Raw genomic sequence first — 23,120 nt, 5'->3', positions numbered from 1 at the left:
GGCTATATATTTGCACATTAGAGGGGGGGGGGTAAAGTATAGCGGTTTTGCGTGTCTAATGCGTTAGGTACAATTATTCTGCATATTATTTAGTAAGAATTGTTCTCTAACTTCACACTGTCCAAATATTTCACCCCACCCTCCCACCCCCTATTGTGCAAATATATAGCCCAAATTATATATTTCCCATCTATTCTGTCACTTTTCTTTGTCTTGTCTCACGCTAAGCTGAAAGAAGCAAACGAAATAAAAACGGTTCTATAATGCGTCAATGAATGAACAACTTAAGCGGTAGGGGGTTTATCATACAAGTACCCCTATGATTTTGGAAAATAATAATAATAATCCTTTTTAGTTCAATAAGCTTATTGTAATTGATTTTTGTAATATTTGGTGTTCAATTGCTAATTGTAATTATTGAATTACGCTCAAAAGCACTTATTGAAACCTATTGCAATCAATTATTTGCTAATTGTCCCTCATGGCTTGTATAAGCCATAATTCGTCTCTTTGCAGACAGAAAAATCTCGGAATATTTATCTTTTATTTTTCCTTTAATGGTGCCGTGGGATTAATCTCAGCTTTTTGATGCAGAATCCAGAGTTTGAACTCAGCTGGAGAAACCAATTGCAGGACCTGGAATTTTACTCCGGTGATGAGATTATGCGAAAGCATCTCCATATTAATCCAAACAAGAAGAAGAAGGCTCTTCTGTAAGAAATGAATTTTCATGTTCAAACCACATTCGATAGTGCACAATAATGACGTTTATCTGAAGAGTAATTGCAATTGATTGCAAATAACCATTCAATTGATATTAATTGAATGTTTTGTAAAATTCAGCTCTGTCATGACCGTGTGACGTCATACGCCAGGAACCTGAAGCTTTCCTGCCTATCGACTTTTTTTTTCATTTCATAGAATTTATGGTCGCCTACCCATTCGTAATAAAAACAATTCTTATGTGTATTTTATGCTGAGACTGAAGAACTAGGAGCTTTTATTGGATCCTCTATAAATGGTAAAAAAAAAAAAAAAAAAAAAAATTCCAAAAAACTCTCGGAGTCCCAAATTTTTTCACTAGCTGTGAAGTTTAAACGTTATACTGTAAATCCGAAAAACCAGTGAGGAAAAAATTCAGCTACTAATGAAATTTGTCCAGGTCTAATATCAGGCGTAAAAATCGTTTGGGAAGTCAATATTTGACAATCCGAAAGCAGTTAGTGTTTTATCATTGCGTCGTTGTATAAGAGTTATATTTACTATGTAATTCATAAAAAATATCTAACATTATAAACTCTTGATCATTGACTGTTGACATAACTTCATCAGCAGGCCATCTTAGAGCATATGAAGTTATAGTGGTACGCATGACCAACATAAATTCTAAAAATTCATTTCACATTTTTATGTGATATTTAAATGCTCTAGATCCATGGCTCTCGACACTATATTGCAAACAGGTCCTCTAAGAACCTGTGAAAACACAGCGGGACACTTGACTGCTATTCAGTTTAAAAATCCTTTTTTTTTTTTTTTTTTTTTTTTTTTCTGTGTTGCATGGGAAATATTTGTCGCTAGACAGTTTCTTAAAAAGTCTATTTATTGAAGTTTGGTAACCAATAACCATGCTTCGTCCTTTACTGGGTAACATCTACTCCTGCGTCCATGATGAATTTATGTGTGGTACCTTCAGGAAAATGGGTCTCAAAACTGAAATCATTCCTGCGTACATACGCGACACAATTCCTTCTAAATCTGCTTCTCGTTTCAGGATTTCAAAGAGCAGATGGCGTAGCAGGATCTTTTATCGTGAGGCAAGCTGCAACAAGAGACATTCATGCTCGACATTATGACTATGACCTTCCTGAACATGTAATTTTTGTATCTGATTGGTTGCACGAGATGGGCTTAACGAAATTTGTGTCACACCACCACGACGATGGAGATAATAAGTCACCCAATATTTTAGTCAATGGAATGGGTCGCTTTAGCAAAGATGAAGAGAAAACTGAAACTCCTTTAGCGTCATTTGATATTACCCAGGTTTGTTGAGTTTTAATTAGTTCTTTTTTTACTATTATTTTAAATATCACCCAAATAAGATAGTAAGCTTATTTGAGGTCTGAAGGCCAAAGGAAGCTCCTTAATCAGGGGGTTACACATTTCTGGGCAAGGAAGGGTCTTAAGGGCACAGAGATGGGTCAAATGAAACTCAGAGAGGAAAGAAAATAACAAAATGAAAAATAAATGTGGTAATTTGCATTAACTTACAATACAAAACTGAACTTATTCCTGAATCCCAGTTTCAAGTCTTAACTACTGCTACTGCTACTGTTAACAACTAACTGCAGCCCCAAGCCGCCTGAGGCTAACACAGCCATACACACTCCTCCTCCATCCCAATCTATCCAAAGCCTCCCTCTTTACACCTTCCTTGGGAGTTCTCATTTCTCTCCAATCTTTCGTTACGACATCCTCCCACCCCATCCAGGGTCGACCTGCTTTTTGTTTGGCCCTAGACGTTGGCCCGACAAGGACAATCTTGGGCAGCCTGTCACCCTTCATGTGCAAAACATGTCCTAACCATCTCAACTTTTCTCTCATTATAGCCCTAGAAGGCGATAGATAGATAGATAGATATTTATTGCAAAACAAAAGCCTCTTTGGGCCATGGCAAAAACAAACACAGTTGCATATATAGTTAAAACACATGATAATAACATATATAACAATAACTAAACATAGCCCATAGAAAATAAAAATAAAATAACATAACAATTGCAGCACAAAAGCACACATAATACTATAAAACTAACTCACATAATTACACACAATGTCACACACATAATAATAATAATAATCGTGTATTCAAAAGCCTTTATACAAGGCCATATACACTATACATCAAATATATCAGGAAAACAAACGTAAAACTCCCTTCAGCCTTCTTTTTCCAAACCATAACAAATCTTCTTCACAATAGTTCCTTTCTTATCTTTAGTGCCTGATCCACAAATCTACATAATCTACACATGAGGCTAGGTATCGTCAGAGACAACATACCCCGAAGTGATATTGACCTAAATTTTTCTCACAGATTACTGCTCGAGATACGGTTAGTCAGTCGGGTAGCCAAAACAATTTATAGGCAACTTCACTGGAGAACATGTAGCAAATCCTCCTCCGTTTTTCGGAGCGCCCACGCCTTAGGCCCATACTTGACCACTGTTATCACTGTAGCTTCCAATGTTCTAATCTTGGCGTGCAGAGTTATCTTCCTATTCTTCCAAACTTTTTTCAACTGTGAAAAAAACGTCAAAGGCCTTGGCTATTCTACTTTTAACATCTTCAATGTCCTCGCCGTCTTTACTAATAATACTACCTAGGTAAGTTAAGCTGTCCACTGATCGATCTTCTCATTACCCAAGATCACCTCTTCATCTTCACTTATTCCTAGTCTTAGCGACTTAGTCTCCTTAGCATTAATTTTCAGACCTATTCTTGTACCTTGAACTTGCAAAACCTCAAAAATTCATTCATTTTGCTAACATTTTCATTTAGGATGGTTAAATCATCAGCATAATCTAAGTCTAGGAGATTTTTACTTCCCCAATTGATTCTGCCCCCCCCCCCATTGCCTTTGCTGTGCTCCTTTTGACAAAGTCCACCAAAATGATCCATATAAATGAAAATAGAACGGTTTATAAATTGTCCTATATAAATGGAAAAAGGAATAATTAGCCATGAACAATTGGTAGAACAATAGGGATTTTTTTTTTCATTGTTTTAAATAATACAATGGATCGCAACTTTAAATGAATATTTCGACCCTATATCCAAGGGCCGTTCTCAGCAAGACAAATGAAGAAAAGACCAATATAAAAGAAAATCACATTAAAATTCAATCGTAAAAACTAAAAAAAAAAAAAATTCAAAACAGACCTAGCATCATTACTTCAAGGATGTTCAACCAGGACTGGTACATCAAGCGAAATGAAAAAACACAGTTCATTCACATGGAATAAGAAACAACTTACAGACAAGCTCTTAAAGCTAATCTTGCCTTTTTGGCAGCCAGCCTAGAAGGTCTATCCGTAGCGGGTTCAGTGGAATTGTTTTCTGGTTCTTTAATATAATTAGTTAAATAATTTCTAATTAAATTTGTATATAAGGCATTAAGCGAATATTCCCCTAAATCCCTATTTAAAGAAGTATTACTATTCATTTTGATTTCAATTGCCTCTCGAACAACATGTTTTATGCCTAAATCATTGCTAATAAGGGAAGTTTCTTCAAAAAGCATTTTATGGCTAGGATTATCATAGATACGATTACTTAAAGCAGAATCAAAAGAAATATTTGTACTATTAAAATTTAAAGCTTTAGTAATGTCATCTTTGGGTTGTTGTAGGCGTTTTTTCTAAATTTTGATGGGTTCTACCAACATAAAAGTGGCCACAGTCACATGGTGTTTGATAAACCCTTCTTTGGTGAGTAACTGGGGTTATATCCTTACAAGAGTTTAGGAGATCCATTATTTAAAAATTTTTGGTAAATACTACATAAAAATTATTTTGTGTGCCAACTTTTTTAAAACTTGTAATGACTTTTGGAATATATGGAAGGTAGATTATATTTGATGGCTTGGCGGGAACTTCACATGGTAAAAGACCCTTGATTTTACGGGAGTGTCTTGCCAATCTTCGGCTAATTTTTTTGTTAATAAAGACAATAGGATAATCGTTTCCAAAAAGTATGTCCCTAATAAAATTTAGTTCCTCTGTGATGTGAGATTCAGAGCGAATATTAAGGGCACGATCGACAAGAGAAGGAACAACAGCTCTTTTAACTTTTTTGTGTGGAGGGGGGGGTGATTCGATTGAAAATATAGATATCTGTTGTTTTGTGTGGGTTTTCTGTAAATTGTAAAGTCCAGTTTATCAATGCTACGAATAATTAATACATCCAGAAACGGTAATTTATTTGCATTTTCAGTTTCTAAGATAAATTGTAGGATTTGGTCATATGTTTTAAGATGATCTAGAAAGCCCCTAAGTTCTTTTTCCCCTTAATTCCAGAGCGATATTACATCATCCATGTTACGCCCCCAATAGTAGAGATCTAAGTACCATTTCTGATGCCCCTATAGGAATTCCACATTCCATGGCACCTTTCCAAGGCAGATTACCAGACTGTTTATTTGGAAGTGTATAATGTGGTCAAACATGTTTTGAGAGTATGATTGAAATTATATAATTTAAGCAGACAGGTTTTTGAGTCAACATCCGTTTTTTAGGAGCCAATCAGAGAGGGGAGGTTACTCCATATACGATAACTTGATTTGTGGTTGGGATTTGAATAAAAGGAATGGTTTTCTTTACAATTCATATTAGTAAGAGAATTTAATTCAGAGAGAATAGTTTATTTGAGAGGATATTAGTAGAGAAAAATTAGTGGTGCATTTATATTATTAGAGATTAATGATGGAGCCGACAGCAGCAGCAACGATATACGACGAGTACCCAATGTGGCTGTGGAAATAACCAGAGGCTGTAGGCTATGTCTTAAATGGGACAGTATGTATGCTAGATATGTGATATAATTATGCAAGTTTAAGCAGGAGGGGTAACTAGACTTTGCTGGAAAAGTGAATGTTTTCCATATAAATAAACATCGGTCAGCATTAGATGTCCTACTGAAATATATTGATGAGAACAAAATGCATCAGTGAATATTATTGTTGTAATTGTGCTCAATAAAATTATTTCTAAATCAAAGGTATTTTTCTTTCTATAGTAGACTAGCGTATATTTCTTAGAGTACAAAAAGCAATTCTGGTTAGTCTGTAGTTGGTTGTGAGAGTATTAAGGCTCTAAAAAATGGATAGATTCGAGAAAGAGCGAATCATGAGGAATCTAGTGCTTAGGGAAAAACGTTTGATTCTAGATGACGATTTTCTAGAGCTGTCTATTCAAAGGAAGATATTTTCTCGGGGAATGCTTGTCGATATAATGAAAACAGATTCTCCATCATTAGACTATTGTATGAAGCTTCTACGTCGTGGTCCAAATGCATTTACACAGTTTATTGATATATTGATCACGACACGGCAAAATGATATTGTGGATATGCTTTTAAACACTAGTTTAGAAATTTAGGACTTTTTTTTCATGAGAAAGATGGTGCTCAAGGATGATTTACTCCTCTCTCACTATCTCCGACAATTTTTGTTGTTGCTAGCTCAGTTTCATTGTGGTAGTGAGAGTGTCAACGCATGAAAAAAAAATGTTCCATACATGTCCCCTATGTGTGTACACAGTGGGCAGCTGGTCATCATGTGAGAATTGCACAATGATTGACGAGTATGATGAAAAGTGTAGATTATGCAACCCGTGTAAATTGCTTATAGGATATCCTTTACAAATTAAAGGTTGTAGTTCCTGTCTTGAAGAGGTGTGTGACTCTCATTCTAGAGGTCACCCAGGCTCCAATTGCCACTATGATAAATGTAATCAGTGGGAGAATACATATCCCGGTATGATTGAAATGAATCCTAACCGTGATTTTAGTTTATTGCTACGAGATTGGTATCGTCGTGGTTTTAGACTGTTCTGGGAGGAGGAGCCAGGTCAACGATTCAACTGTTGGGACAACAAAAGAATATGGTTTCTACGTCCTCGTTGTGAAGAAAATGGGTATTATGATTATAAGCCCACTGATTTTTATTTGGCTGTGACGAAATAGGATTCGACACGAGAGAACACTGTTTGTGAAATTGCTTCAAATAGACAAATTGAAACAGGTGAATTCTATAGAATGAATGATAATAATATCATTGACCATACAAAGAGATATGACAAGAGTGAAGTTACACTCTACTGTAGAAAATGTGACCCTGACATTGCAGTACATCAGGATCAGTACACTGTGAATTCAGATAATCTACCTGCACTAGTTGTCGACAAATACCTATACCTAGTAGAAGATGAAATCTAAAGAGTAGAAAAGTCGTTTTATCATGTATATAAATTTTTATCATTTATTAATAAACAATTTCACATACATTTTTAGAACATTTTATTCGTATGGCACTAAAATCAATATTAAATACGCTTGTAAGTATAAATTTCCACTATAAAGTCATTTAATCGAGATAAGTCAACGTAGATGTCGAGAAACTACTTGTACGTGTAGCCACGACATCTGAACATGAAAAAGAGTAGTACATGAAAACCACATGTCTTAGTCGTTAAATCCTGTACTCTTCGTTGATTTTGAATAACGGTTTTCCCACTGCTTTCAATAAAGTTGCTGATGAATGGAGTGTAGAATTTATACGATAGGCCAAGAGGATCAAAAAATTCAATATTCTTCGCTGTTTGAAAGATGCATAGCCAATGACCGGTCTTCAAAGTTGATGGACTGCTATTAACAATGATTAGAGTATTGTTAACACTTGGAATTTTTTCAATGAAGTCCGATGGTATGCAGTAGGACTTGTACTGGAACATGTATGGATCCATACTAAATACGTTGATTATTTGGTTTGTGTTCATGGTGCTAAATCCAGTAGAACACTGCCGTCGGGTGTGATTTCCTAATAGGTTTCAAATTGACTCAATGATATTAGCGTGATACTCTCATTCAAAGCATCGATAAATGTACAGTCTAAACGTACAGTCCCTGCTCGTACTATGCTTAGGTCCTGTGTCCCCCAAAAGTCCAAAATAATAACACCAAGATTTATTTAAAACATGGAATAGGTTATTCCATTTTCAAATAGTTGAGAGTCATGATCTAGGGATTGCATGGTCAACTCGTACAGAGTTCTATAGGATTTTCTGTCAAATTATAGAGTGTACAGTGGAATACCATTCACTTTGCACACAAGGCTAGATAGACCGTAAAAATTAAAATCATGTGGCGATTCAGTCCAGGATCCAACGGCACTGCCACTCTTCAAAAAGGCCAAAGCCAATTTTGATGACATTTCTCCATTGATAAATGATGAATCGGTATAGCTATGAGAGCCAGTGGCAATGTGACGTTGATTGGTGATCGTATGGGGGACAAGAAGTTTAATGTTGTTGCCATTGGCTCTTAGCTTTTCCACTGCTAATGCAACAGAGCTCATAACCTGTTGTTTTCGGACGTGGAGAATTGCCGATGTGATAATGACATTTGCGTCGGGTGCTGCTGGAAGTGTTTTTCTCAAAATGAAATTCGATGGGGCCAGCTGTAACTTTATGTCAATCTTGACATTTGGGGGTAACCATTGGGATATATTGAATATCTCATGATTTAATTTTCCAACCAGATGATAGTCTTGGGTCACTGCAATAGTCAAATCACCGTCGTTATCAACACCTGATCGATATTCATAGCCCAATGATTGTCCTCTCAACTCCTTGTATGCCTTTGGTGTCATCATCATAAATTGTATGTAGCTTGCATAGTTTGATAAATTATTGCTAGTGCTCACCAATGTTCCATTAATAAATACATTAATTTTTTTGAATAGGTTGTGTAGAATACAGTTTTCGTAGGAGAGCCCGTCGGCAGCATTTGGAGTTGTATTATCTGACTTTTTCTTCACCGCAACATTTAAATCAATAAATGTTGATGACAAATCAATGAAATAGACTTCATTGGAAAATATTTGAAAGTGTATATTTTCCGAGAGGGGTTGTTGGGGATGAAATTGTTCATAGTAGCCATACTTTACACTGACATCAACATTTTCAGCATTGAATAGATTCAATGAGGAACTGATTGATGGATATGATTCCTTGTGGGGGAGATAAGTCATCTTAAGAGAAGAAGTCATTCTTTGATATAACACTCTGTTTCTTGGTCTTCTTCTGCTCATTGGCCTTCGTTGCTTTATTCGTCAAAGTCCGTGTTGATGTCCTTTACGTCCTGCCTGGGTGGAGACTCATAAGTGAATGACGCGCACGCATCCTTTTCAATCCCTCCCCTTTTTGCCAAGATTTTAATTGTTCACCAACGGCTATTGCTGAAGATCTAATATTTTTCTTAGCACTCCCCTTGAAATTCGTGCCCGACCCCCAGTCTTATAGTGTGGAGGCAGCAAAATTTGATGCGGCAGGCACAAGATATTTTCTGGCAAGGGGTAGTGCAGAACGAAATAGCCTAGCAAACCAGCTACTGAGAACATAGCGAGACAGTGTAGTATACCCATTGCAGTACTTCAATCCATTGTATGTATTATGAGGATTTAGAAAACAAACATAGCAATCAATATCGGGACAGACAAAAGGACTTCTTCTATTGTTCAGTCTGTTACATTTTACTGTCACCGAAAACGGGCTCGAAAATGACATGTAATCATTGCTAAACCTTATTTTAGTGCTTAAGATTCACTCAATTCCCGTATTTGCAATGACTGGAAGAGTACCGTATGCAAAGTGTTTACAGGGGCATATTGAGGGTGCTTTAGATTAGAGGGACGAGCATGTACATGGGATGTTTTTTGTGCAAAAACACGTAGGAGGGGGACAATTGAATTGCCAACTCTTGATGTTTCTACAAGGGATATATAGAAAAGTTAGCAAGCGCCTGAGGTGCTACCCGGTAAATAATGAGCCAAATAAACTTGATTCATCCCGTAAATGGTGCCATCATGTCTGTTATTAATAATATTCTGTTTGAAGCAAAGAATATCTCTCATGATATTGCTGATGGCGTTTGTTGCGGCTTTATGAGATTGAGTGCAATAAATTCTAGCAAGGTCAAGAGAGGTGTTTAAAAAGAATTTTTCTTTTCCATGGTCAGAGATTTCTCTATCTATTGAGCACTAGAAATATATTAGATAATCATGCTCAGCACATTTCAATGTAGCATGTCGATATTACCTAGATTCATGGGTGTCCACCAATTCAGAGTTAACAAAGAGTGACCAATCAAATGGGATCATTCTTATATCATAAAAGCAATTCTCTTTCAGGATATCGTAGGTATTTGTGAAGATACAATCAACATGAGCCACTGCATAGACACCGTCAAAGTTAAGAGTGGGAGAGATTTTTTTCCAAGAATCAAATGTCTTATTCATGTTATTTCAGAGAGGATCGGAAACATTGGACATAAATATTACATAGAAATCATTGGGAATTGTCAATATCTTCAACACCGATCCAAGAATCAAAATCGGAGTTGTATCCTTGCCACCAAACAAGTAAATGTCTCCTGCTCCTGCGAGTCTTTAATATATTTTTGATTTGATAAAATTCCCTATTATTTTTAAACATTTGTAGTTCATAGTCATAAAAACCGCCAAGAATCTCTTTATCAGTGGTATCACGCAAACGCTAAGTTGTGGCTTTAGTGTCTAGGGTTTTTGACACTTTAAAAAGTTCTGTGGACCACAAGTAATTTCCCTTTTCAAAAAAACTAGTTGTCCTATTAATTCTAACAGTATCACCAACGTTGAATTTATTTTTCTTCTTGACAATCGTTTCATTAGAATGTTTTTTAAGAAAGGTGTCAATTGTATCATGATGAAAATGATGAACTTCAGTTGGCGTTGAATTGGACAATGATCGGTGAGGTCGTTGATTATAAATCAACATGATTTTATCTAAATCATGAATAAAAGCCGGTTTATTTTTGAATGTACAATATCTTGAAATTAAAAGTCGAATAGTTCTTATCAATCGTTCGGCCAATGCAGCCTTTATAGGACTATGACTATGATAGAGCAGTGTACTATATTTCAATTGTACTTTTGCAGCATGGGGGTTAACAAATTCACTACCGTGATCCGTTTGAATTTTTTTATATGAATCCTGTTCGAGAATACTTTCAATGGCCTGAGCAACTTCAACGCCTCTCTTTGATTGAAATAGAATGGCATATGCAAAGCGACTAAATACACTAATTGCAAGTAGAATATATTTTTAGGGTGGATTTTGACGTCTTTGGATCTCATCTAGAGTAAGGAGATCTGCTTGCGTTATATGCAATGGGTAAAAGACTCTAGTGTTTCGATAATGAGTGGCAAAAAGTCAATGATTTCTAATCAGTGTAACTTGATTCATTTTGTAGATAGTCTTGTACGCTTTTAACTTGAGCAAAAGGTGCTGTGGAAAGAGTGGTGGGTGAACATAAATTTCCTATTTAGACCTTATTTGCATAGGTATCATTCAGAGCTTCCAAAATTTCAAACGTTAAAAGGTTGCTTAAGACCAACTAACTTTTTTTATACGGATTGTTGGTGGTGGTGGTGGTGGTGGTGGTGACTTTAACTTGATACGTCTTCGATTTTGTCTAGCTATCAGTGGTGTGCTAGTATTTTCCAAAATTGATTTAAAATCTTCTTCTTCTTCATGTTCATATTTTAATGGTGTTGTTGTTGAGGATGCATGTTCATTTAATTTTTTTAGAATATGGCTATTGCTAAGAAGACTTTTGGGGAAGTTTAATGTATTTAGAAAGCTGTATAGATGAGCTTCAAATGATAAAAGTCCTTTAAGATTTGTAACCATATCATACATTAAATAAAGTAGATTATAGCTCTTGCCCTGAATTATAATCCCTTTCCCGTTTCTCTCAACTTGAATATGATCTTGACCACTTTCCATGAGATAGGCTAGGAGTCGTTTACTTTGTTCACGATATTAGTGGGGCATTATATTTCCAATTTTCAATACAATCTAAACCAAGTCCTCCTTCTTTAATTGTGTTCTAGCAGCAGCAGAATGGCAAGGAGATGATTCATTTTTTTGATCAATACCAGCAGCAGTGGCTCTCACATGATAGGACTTATGTTTGTCCAGCCGGCGAAATACATCTTGAAGTAAAAGCAGTTTTTTATCATCCTCAATATTCTCATTGTCAAGGAATTTACTCAGATTGTTCTCAAAGTGTTCCACGGGTGAGAGAGTGAGTTCTATTGGAGTCAATTTATAAGTTTTTGCCATCTGGAGAAAACTGTTTACAAGTCCTGCAATTATTGGCAGTAAAAGTGTAGAAAAGCTACCGCCCGCCTGAAGAAGTTGTTTCTTTTTAAAATTCTTTCTTTTCTTTTTAGAGGCCAATGTACGTACAATGGAACGATTTTGCTTTGCCTGCTGATTAACTACTTCTGGCAGTTGAATATTACCCTCGGTCAAATTTAAACAAAGTTCAGATATTAGATTAATGAAATCATTGTCAATACCATGTTTGAGTATGGCTTTCCTAAGCGGAGGTTTTGAAATGCTTAGAGCTGGAAACTAATGTCTATTTTCATGTAGTTTCTTCAGTGTCATGATAGCGACTAATAGGTATTTTTAGTGTTCACGGGTAGATATACTGTAATTTCATTGTCGAAAAAATCTTTGACTACACGCAGATCCTCAGGTGTATTTTGATTAAGATCCAATAGGATATAGCCGTGGGGTTTATTAGTTGCCTGATTGTATGCTGAGAGCAAAAATTTGGGAGCACCTGGATATATTTGTTTATTGAGAGTTATTAGCGAACTGGAATCGAGACCAAATCTGTGGATGATATAGTAGTTGCATTTCAATCCAACTGTTCGCATACATTTGCTCTGATGAAAGAGATTGTGTAGAACCAGAGTAACGGAAATCTGTTCATGATGAGTGCGAGTAGTGAACAATTACAGGATTTCCTGTGACCATTGCTTAATTGATTCAGCCAGATCGTCAATAATCAACCAAGAGTTGGGTTCCATAGTGCTTAAAATATCCAGCTCCACTATGAAATGTATCTTAACCAACCCCGGGATGGCAATTGCTTTCATTTTACCGTATGACTCCTGCCAAATACTGTAACAATAGTAGATTTTTTTCGGCTTTTCCACAAACATTTTATTACAATTTTTAATTATTTTAGTTAAGAGTGTTGTTTTGCCCGACATTGAGGGCCCAAACAGAAACGATCTGAATGGTGTTTTAAATTGATACATGTTCCCTTCAATAGTTCACATGAACAACTAACTGTAGACCATAGTTGTCTAATGACTAAATAATTTCACAACTCCGTTCAATAACAAAAAATCAATAAAGAATCATATCTCTTGTATTATAAACAGCAACACTTTACAGAAAAAAACAAAGAAAAATACACTTTTTAAATTTTTTTATAAAAAAGAAAAAAAAATGCACTAAGCACTTACAATAATATCACTTTTTTTTCTTTTCAATGTAACATGTACAAAAGCACAAAAAAAAATCTGCTCTAAGTCAAAAAAATATCTTTGGTAGTGGTGGTGCGCCTCCCGCTGGCGGCCGCCCCCCCCCACGGGCCGCGAGCTCCCCCCCCCCTAAAGGCCGCGAGGCCCCCTCCCCCAAAGGTTTTGGGAAAAATTTATTGGACATTATTCAAACCGAGACTTCCCCCATGGATAACACATTCGGCCCGGTCTGAAGTTAAATAGTGCCCAAGGGGGAGGGTATTCACACTGTCTTGAAAAAGATAGACCTTTTCAGAGACAGTACGCATGACGATTCTTTGTACGTTTACAGTAAATTTCTTGTAGTTCTGAGAACGAATTGCCTGCAATTTTGTTCTTGGATTTGTATTTTCAATAATACGAATCCTCTAGATGTTCGTTTCGAAATTCTTATACAGATAGCACGTGGGTACTCCTTTGCAACGTTTCTTGATTTCTTCGTCGTGTGTCTGTATAAAGTACACCTTCGGACTTACAAACATACCACTGGAAATCATGTCGCTTCCCGTTTCTGATTTTAAAAATAAAAGCTGATTTGGCCCCCGACCCTTCACTAGCTCTGGGTAAAGCCCACTCCAATTGGTGTAGTCGATCCGTGAGCTGATAATTTAACCGTGCGCCAAATCATCAATTAGATTTGGGGTTTTTACTTTTAGCAGTAGAGAATCTGTGTCCCCATAGCAGACCTGTACTTGCCGCTTTTCCGGCCACTTCACCCTAGCCACATTGTAGTAGAACTTCAACTTGAACTCTTAGTACGTCTCCAATTTTGTACTTCCTCTAGAAATATTTTATTCAGGACAATGCTTCATTTTTTTCTATTTAGATGTATCAAGTCCGGGCCAATGATCGTAAAGGAAGTGTAATTTGGATCGCCAATAATTTGAGCACATTGTTTGGAATCGGTCACGACGTCACAACGATTTATATTGCGAACACTCTCACACATTTTACCGAAAGCCGAATTCAAAATGAGCTTATAAATTTCTTTTTCGGCTTTCGTTTGTGCTTCAGAACGTTTCTTGACAAAGGTGTCAAGAAACGTTTTTAGATATGGTTTTTGGCTAAACTAAAGCACTCTGTGAACCTTTTGTGATGTTGAAACTATTGTTGCACATCAATTCTAAAGCAACATTATTTAAAACAATATTTTTTTTCGGCAGCAGTTCAGCAATAAGTTTTCGTTTTGAAGGTGACCAATGCAATCCGTCCACCTCGACTTAAAATCTATTGCGGGGGCTCAAAGAGTCCGTAGTCACAGGTCTATTGATGCACGGGAAAACAAAATCCTTTACTGAATCGTGAAGCTCGACTGGTATCTCCCCATCAATTTCAAAAAACCATCCAACCGGTCCAGTCTCCTCAACACTTGTCAATGTTGGGGACATGGGGACCTTGATGGTCATTGAGCCATTTATAGTCACCGCAAGGTAGCACATAATGGTACATGGCCGAGGGGTAGATATAATTCATATCAAGGAAAACTGCATCCGATTTTTTCCCCGTCTTCTCTCCTGTTGGATCAGTTTCCAAGATACGATCCCCTTGAAAAGTGTATCCACCCCTAGTGGGCCTATAGATAAAAAGGTGCTGAGAAATGGCAGTGATTATCCTAATTTTTATCCTGCTAATTCTTTGGATGAGGTCCATCACCAGATGAGGAGATGAAAAATAATAGCCCAAATCAAGATTAAATTCCCCTTAGATTTTGTCCGTATTTTTACACATAATGTCTAACAAAGTTAACACATCACTCGACAAATACAGCTTACAGTAGTCAAACCCATTTTTACACCCTCCCTCTGCCCACACTTTTTTAGCAAAACTGTATTCATTGGGGGTGCACCTACGATTTTGTAGACTGTCGTAAAACGATTCAATCGAAGGAATAGTTTCCTCGGCGAATCTCGACATGGAACAATAATAATCATAAGGATATATGCCCTTGACCGTAAACAAATCATATAAATCATTTGGAAATTGTTGCTTGAGAAGGGGGAAAGCGTTGCAGCCGTCATCGTTTTTCTGCACTTGAATTAATTTGCTCAATGATTTAGGGAAAAAACTATAGGAATCTAAAAAGCGAATTTTTGTACTCGACGTTGTCTTCAGCGGATTTCCACATGAAGTCCAAAACAAGCAACTTTTCCGATGATTTAGGAATGATTTCATAGGGAGAATTATCTATCACCACTGTGTCATTCACTGTTTCATTTCTTTGAAAATGGGATATTGCTGGTTGTACGTAATTCAGATCGTAGTTAGAGTTATGTATAAAAACCGGAAGAAAGAGTTGCTGTTTAATTTTTAAATTACATGAACTTTGAGCCCACCCCCGAAAGTTACTTTTTCCCGTTGAATTGGGGTCAATAAGGTGATTATGATCCTGGACCGCGTCTTTTGGGGCAAGAGCACTCCTACAAACCCAACAAATTGTCCCCTTTTCTAGTGCCAGTTGCTCCTTATCTGATAATGTCATTGGGTAGTTGGTGTGACGCAATCGTGAAATTTTGCTGTTTGCTGTTTTTACTAGAGACACCAATAACTTTTCCATGCTACCCTCCTCATTCATAACCAAAAAAACTCTTCCAACTGCATTTTATTATTGGAATCGCGACGGGCATGCGCATAGGAACACGCAACTAGTTTTTGTTCCTTGACTATATTTGGCCTTGATGGGTCTGATACCTCCACCAGTCTTGATTCACAGTCCAAACATACTTTATCAACTTGTAGCAGGGAATTTTGGAAATTTTTAAATTGTAAAGTATCTTTGCCTTCTTCCGGCAGTTATATTCGTTGATTCCCTTGAATTGTGCAATGTCTCATGGGATCCGAGAGTGTTTACTCAGATCTAAATGGGGAAAGATACATGGGGCAATAGAAACGTTCCCCTTTCTGAACGCCTTGGGATAAGAGTCGACTTATTGCCGTAACGGGGAAAAAATGACCATTGGAATTTACATCTTTGGGGGGCTCGTAAATAACCCAAGCCCAATTTTTAACATTATCTACCAACGGTGTCCTAACTGAATATAAAACTCCTTTTTTATTTGGTTTCTTTCCCCCATTTACAAATTCTGTGTTATACTGGACAACAAACACCCCCAACCCAAGATTTTCATTTTCTCTTCCGAATAAGGTTATTTCTTTCAAGGACACCGAATACTTCCCCTCTAAACAATCAAAATTTACTTTGGGGAAATTTTCTCCACCGTTACGAGCAAGTCCGTCCAGATTTTTCATTGATGAATCTATTCTTAATGTTTTATGGGCTGCTGCTAAAAATGCATATTTAAAGCATTGCAGCCCCGTTTCAAAATAGAAACTCTGAACCCCTTTGGTAGCCGACAAATCTGGGCGGCATTTTATTCTTCGACTACCCCCTGCCCCTCTTAAAATAAAGTTTTTTTTTAAATCTACTGAGATTCAGATCCATGTTGTTCAATGTATAAAATTGTGGACCCACTTCCTCTCTCGTTAAACGTGTCCAAAGTTGTAATTAATTTATTCACCCAGTTGAAAAAGTTACCCTAACATTTATTTAGACCAGGGTAAAAAGTTTGATTGCCAGTTGAAAAACGAAAATAAAAAATATCCCCAGATTTTCCATGTTGTAAATAAACTTTTTGATTTACTGATGCTTTAACCCCCCTTGACTCCCCCATTTCTGAATCGGAATCTCTATAAGTGCTCGAATTCGGTCGATGTAGCTATGGAGAACATTTACAGGGTCTGTTAAAATGACCCCATCGTCAATCACGTTTACTTCGGGAGGGTTAAAATCTACCCTATATGTTTGTATGGGACCTAGAGCAGGCGCTAACAAATAAAATTCACGTAGTTCCGGGGATATGACACTATTTTTATGTCTTGCACCTATTTGCACAGGACCCAATTCACTAATTATAAAACTATCGTCAAAAATGTCCCCGGAAAAATTAGGTCCAACAATTTGCATAAGTCTGTCCATTTCTTCAGTTGTAAATTGAAAATCCAGGGGGATATTAAACGGCCTACCTTCACTATTATCATGTGGTGATAGGGGGAAAATACCCATGACATTCTGAAGACCCGGGCCAGATAAGGTAGCTGTTTTCATAGCTTTCCCCTGGAACTAGAAAATGTACGAATTAAGTTTTTTTTCTTTGAGAAGAGCTTCATCCTAATTATGGCACACTTTTTTTTATCAAACAATTTTACACACACACACACACACACGCTGAAATATTCTTACAGGTTGAAATTACGTTTCTATCCCCTATATATATTCCATTAGCCTATAAGTAATTATGTCTCTGAAGTCAGATAGAAACGCGCTGCGGAAACAAATAACGCCACGTCAGAATTTCTACTTCAAAAATTCTTCTCATACCTTTTGATTGATTAAGTTACACGAAGTAATTTAAAGATATTCAAAATAGGCACTAAAATACAATTCACTTGATATGTATATTGAAAAAATTTCACTACCCGGATCACACATAAGAAATAATGATATGGAAATAAATATATGCCATTCAATCATTACGTCGTTATTGAATTTACACTATTCATTATACTATCTCAATGAATAATCGAGTAGACGCGTCGCATGCACCGCTCACACACACACACACATACACACACACACATGCGCACACACTCACACATGCACACACACTCACACATATACACACACACACACGCACACACACACACACACACACACTTTTACAGTGTTGAAAAAATGGCGAAAAGGCTAATTCATTAAACTATAGAAAAACGGTTTTATTTTCTATGTGAAATAGCGATTATTTTATAAAGTTAAAAAAAAACATGTTCATATTTTCACCCCATCCTCAAAACTCAATTCCTCCTAGAATTATTTACACTAAATACTTGCCTCCACTCCCCTCCCACAGAAAGTACAGAAAGACGCAAAAGAGTGGTTTGTTTGCCAATAAAAAAATGCAATATATTAAGCTATCTCTGAGGGGAGCAGAGAAATTTAAAACAATGGTCGGGGGCAGGGGGATTTGCATTTTAATATCTCTGACATACACTTTTACGGTGTTGAAAAATGGCGAAAAGAAAATACTTTAAAAAAAAGTTGGATAGAAATAGGCAGAAGCTAGAGGTGAAAATACTCACATTTCCAAATTCAGACTGCTGTTGAATGCCGTCCGTTTCTTGCATAGATGAGGTGGCGATGTCACTGGCTTGTACAGATGAGCCAGTGGGGCTCCCCATCATGTGAGCAACCATCCATACTCTTTTCAGCTTTCTACCTGGCTGCATAGGAGTTGGCACTGGGGAGTTTTGGGCAGGCAGCGCCGGTCTGGAATGGATGCGAGTGGCCCCCAATGGACCACCTATCTCCACTTGTTGGATTGGACTAGCCTTAGCTCTCTTTTCCGGGGGAGAGTAATTGTAGGAATCCTCTTCCTTAAAAAGAAGAAGAAAAATATAGTAAGGAAATAATAATAACCTATCTTTTACAGATAAATTGTCCTCTAAAGTTTATTCTTATGTTTCTAGTGCAATAACTATATGCACTTTAGAAATATTTAAAAAGAATAGTTTTCGAAGCAAAATTTTAGAAAAGTTTTAGTGTGGGGGGAAGGGGGATTTCAAAAATATCTCCCCATAATGTAATTTGACCTATAAAATCGATTATGATATTTTTAGCACTATATATCTATTAGCCCTTTGGAAATATTTAAAAAGGATTCTAAAGTAAAATTTTGAGTTTGGTGGGAAGGGGGATTTCAAAAACACTCCACCCCCATAATATAATTTGCCCTATAAAGTCAATTCTGATATTTTTAGCACTCTTTATCTATTAACACTTTATAAATATTAAAAAAAATGTTCTAAAGTAAAATTTTGGACAATTTTGAGTGCGGGGGGAAGGGGAATTTAGAAAAATGAGTGCATAAAGAATTCCCTCCTTCCTCATCCCTTACTTTCCATGCGACGAAATAGTTTGTTGTTTTTTTTCACATCGTAAAACCTTCTTAATCATGGGATACAATAGAAAATAGAATATATTTCCTTTAATTAGGCTAGAATACAATTTCTCTCTTTGTCAAGAAACATCCATGTTGCTAATTCATTAAGCATATGCCATTAATTTATGGTAGCAAGAGCGTGTTAAATTTGATTCCCAAAACTGTCACTTCCTTTCTAACACCAAAACTTTCCATTTAAGCAGATAAAGAAAACACATTTTTAATTAGAATGAATGAGGAAACTGGAATTTTTTTTGAACAAAATAACTAAAAGTACAGAACTATGCTCGTAATAAAGCAATGGAGGAGGGGGTTTTTGTTTTACATAATAGAAAAAAAGCGTGCTTTGCCTTTTCTAGCGTGTATATTCATCATATTTTAGGGTTTGTATTGTTGGGGGGGGAGGGGGGCTAAGTCCCCCTGAAATTTTGAATTTACTGGTAAAATGCTTTTTATCTGGAAATACATTAAGAAATTCAGTAAACTATACTCACGTTGAAAATAGAAATATCCATTGTTTCAAAGTTAATAAAATTCAGAGTACTATGTATGATATGTTAAATCATAATGGAAATTAAATTGTAGTGCATGAACATTTTATACGGAATTTCAAGGACGAATAAAAACGGTTGTTGACTCGAAAAACACTGGTTGAGTTACATAATTTCGTGCATGCTCCCAAAACATGTTTGACTACTTTATATCATACCAGCTTTAAATAAAAATGTGCACGTGAACTCACGACGTATTTTCTTATGAAATTCTTATTAATAACAGAAAAAACCTGTTTGACCACATTATACACTGCCAAATAACCAGTCTGGTAATCTGCCTTGGCAGATGTTGACTCGAAAAACACTGGTTGAGTTATATAATTTCGTGCATGCTCCCAAAACATGTTTGACTACTTTATACCATACCAACTTTTTAAGAAAACAATTGTGCACATGAACTCACGATTTAAATTCTTATGAAATTCTTATTAATAACAGAAAAAACCTGTCTGACCGCATTATACACTGCCAAATCACAAGTCTGGTAATCTGCCTTGGAAAGGTGCCATGGAACGTGGAATTCCTATAGGGGCATCAGAAATGGTACTTAGATCTCTAATCCCAATAGACATGTTTTGAAAAATATGAATTTAAGGCCCAATTTTCAAGGTGTTCCACATAAATATTTGCTAATAACCCGGATAGTGGTGCCTCCATGGGAAGGCCATTTTTTTGTTGATAAAACGAATTGTGTAACTGAAAATACGTTGAATACTTATTACAAATTTTGACTAGGGACATTAAAACCTCACAATCTATTCCTGTTCTTGAATCTTCGATTAAGTGATAGTTTTCTTCTATTTTATTTTTTAATAATTGCTCGTATATTGTTACATGAATATTAGTATACCTAGAAAATTTATTATAAGATTGTGGGGTGATTTTGCTCCTCCTCTCCTCTAGAGCTCTTGAACCTAAGGAAATCCAAACTCGAGAAAGGTCCAAAATTCTCTTGTCCACCAAAACAAGCTCCTGTAGCAGATATTGTTTCCTTTTTAGAATCTTCTTTGCACAAACACTACACATCTATTTCAATTGTGGGGTGATTTTGCCATTTTGTTTTAGATTCTTTAATTCGGTTATAATTTTATTCGCAAACTTATGAGTATGGTCAAGAGACATGGTAGTATATGTAGTTTTGTCTTTTAAGTGTGAATAACTTTTGTTGTCGTAATCTAACGTATACATGACTACAAGTGAATTCCCCTTGTCTGCTTTTGTTAATATGATTGAAGGGTATTTTCAGAGATTAGACAAAATTTCTATGTCGTGCGAAATTTCTGGCGTCAAATTAGTAGAAAACGTAACTTTTTTTTTCTACCGTAAAGTGTATTTATAAAACAAGACCTAACTTCCTCTGGATTAGAAATAGATGTTTAGTGTTTGTGCAAAGAAGATCCTAAAGAGGAAACAATATTGGGTTTCATCTTTCCAATTAAACAATACAACCTCCGATTTTTCAGGATTAAATTCAAGTCCAATCCTAGGATACCCCTCGGCCAGCACTCCAAATCTCCGAAATCCGTTGCAGCGTGTGACTCACATTCAGGATATCGTCTGCGTAGCAGACCAACGACAAGTTTATAGCCTGCAAAATACATGATGATGGGCATCATCATTTGGGGGAAGTAATACCGGGGATGTTACAGCTCCTTGTCTGGCTCCTTTTATTATCGGGATCAGTCCTTCACGTGGTGCAGGGGGTGAAAATTTATCTGGAGGCATTTTCAGCCGAGCTTTAAGTCCCGAATACATATCACGTAATGCTGTGATAATAGCGCAGTTTACCCCTCTTTTTGCTGCAAAAGAAGCATTGTAGCGTGTATTAAAGAGTCGAAAACCCTTCGTTTGTCATTTCCAGCTAGTATTAGGCTGTCTCCACTTCTATCTACATCAGTAAGGGCATTAGCCACAGCTGCAAGAGCATCCGTACATCCCACACCAGGCTGGAAGCCAAACTGATTAGGAGTCGGATAACATTTTTCCGTTAATTCACCCATAAAAATCAACTCGAACAGCTTGCAGAGAGTAGTGGAGACAGTAATAAGACGAAAGGATGAGGACTGTGTGGACAGCTTGCATTTCTTCGGTATTGGTGTTAGATCCCCAACTCGGAAAGTAGACGGTACGACTCCCTGAGTAAAAATCATCTGCATTAGCAGTTGTATATGATTTCGGAGCTGAGTTCCCCCACGCTTGAGATACATTGCACTTATACAATCAATCCCGAAAGACGGTTTTTACTTCAGGTGTTTAATAGCACTTTCAACAGCCGAAAGAAGGACGACAAAATCATTAGGAGGCATCCCAGCAATAAATGTATCCAATTCCTGCTCAAACTTCCGCTCCAAACCCACATCCGGAGGCAAGAACTCCGACGCCGGGATATCAACCACGAGCAGCAGTGAGGTAACGGAGGCTGTCGATCGGGGTACCAACTTCCACAGCTCATTTGGGTTCCGATTTACCTTTGCTGAAGTCTCCTCAATTATCTTTTTACGATGTTTTGATAAGGTGTCAGCGAACGCTTTGTTTGTTGATTTGTGAATCTGGTTTACGACACCCTGCTTTGGCTGGCCACAATCCTTCCAAATATGAAACCAGAATTTAGCTCGCGAGCATGACTCGACCAAAGCCGCATTTTCAGACCATTTTTCGACGATGCCGCTTCTAATACGAGTAAGAGGTACTGCAGCGTTTTCAGCAGATAGAAGTGCGTGGCAAATTTCAGCGCAGTAAACGTTCAGCGACATTCTCACTTCCTCGCATTGTAGTGAATTCATCGTTGATTTTGAATTGAAGTTATCAAGTTTGGTCAGGTTAGGTTAGGTTTATCATCGTTAATGTTTTAGGGTCCACCAATTAGCGTTTCAGACTTATAATAACTGTATAAGGGTGGATCGTAGCCTCATAAACCTCTCCCAATCTTCGTCGTACTTTTTTTGTTAACGAAAAATAACGGTAGCACACCAATTTTGAATTGAAGTTATCAAGTATTTTGCAGTAGGTTGCATCAAGATATGGCTAATTGTAGAAAGAGAAAAGCCAAGACAGATAGTCCAAGTAATTGAGATGGCAAATGTTTAAATGGCTGCGGCACGGGTAAATGGTGAAAGAAAGTATGACTCTCTTATTGCACACATACTTCTCAGTTAGTTTTTGGAAAAGCATGCCGGCCTAGTCTCAGGCATGTTGACCAATAATTTAAAAATGGTATAGGACTGTTAGATCGCCTGGAATGAGAAGCAAACAAGGCACGCCCACCTATGGTCTGAAGAAGGTTGACCAAAAATTTAGAATTGACATAGGACCATTAATTTGCTTGAAATAATAGGCAAACAATTGTTTAAAATCATCTTTATCTTCCAA

At 36.8% G+C, this 23,120-nt stretch overlaps 1 protein-coding gene across 1 annotated transcript in view; it reads left to right on the top strand.

Annotated features, from left to right (window-relative positions):
• LOC148949013 (multicopper oxidase 3-like) overlaps window positions 1–23,120 on the top strand; it is a 105,840-nt gene that overhangs the window by 53,015 nt on the left and 29,705 nt on the right. The window contains exon 5 of the mRNA XM_089094863.1: window positions 1,775–2,046. Within this exon, the coding sequence (XP_088950989.1) occupies window positions 1,775–2,046 (272 nt within the window). The remainder of the gene's footprint in view (window positions 1–1,774; window positions 2,047–23,120) is intronic.

This window comes from Artemia sp. Qi Xiang Cuo, chromosome 9, assembly GCF_049724085.1.
Source record: "Artemia sp. Qi Xiang Cuo chromosome 9, ASM4972408v1, whole genome shotgun sequence".
NCBI lineage: Eukaryota > Metazoa > Arthropoda > Branchiopoda > Anostraca > Artemiidae > Artemia > Artemia sp. Qi Xiang Cuo.
The sequence above is the reverse complement of the archived record's forward strand: the minus strand, read 5'-3'. Positions and strand labels throughout refer to the sequence as shown.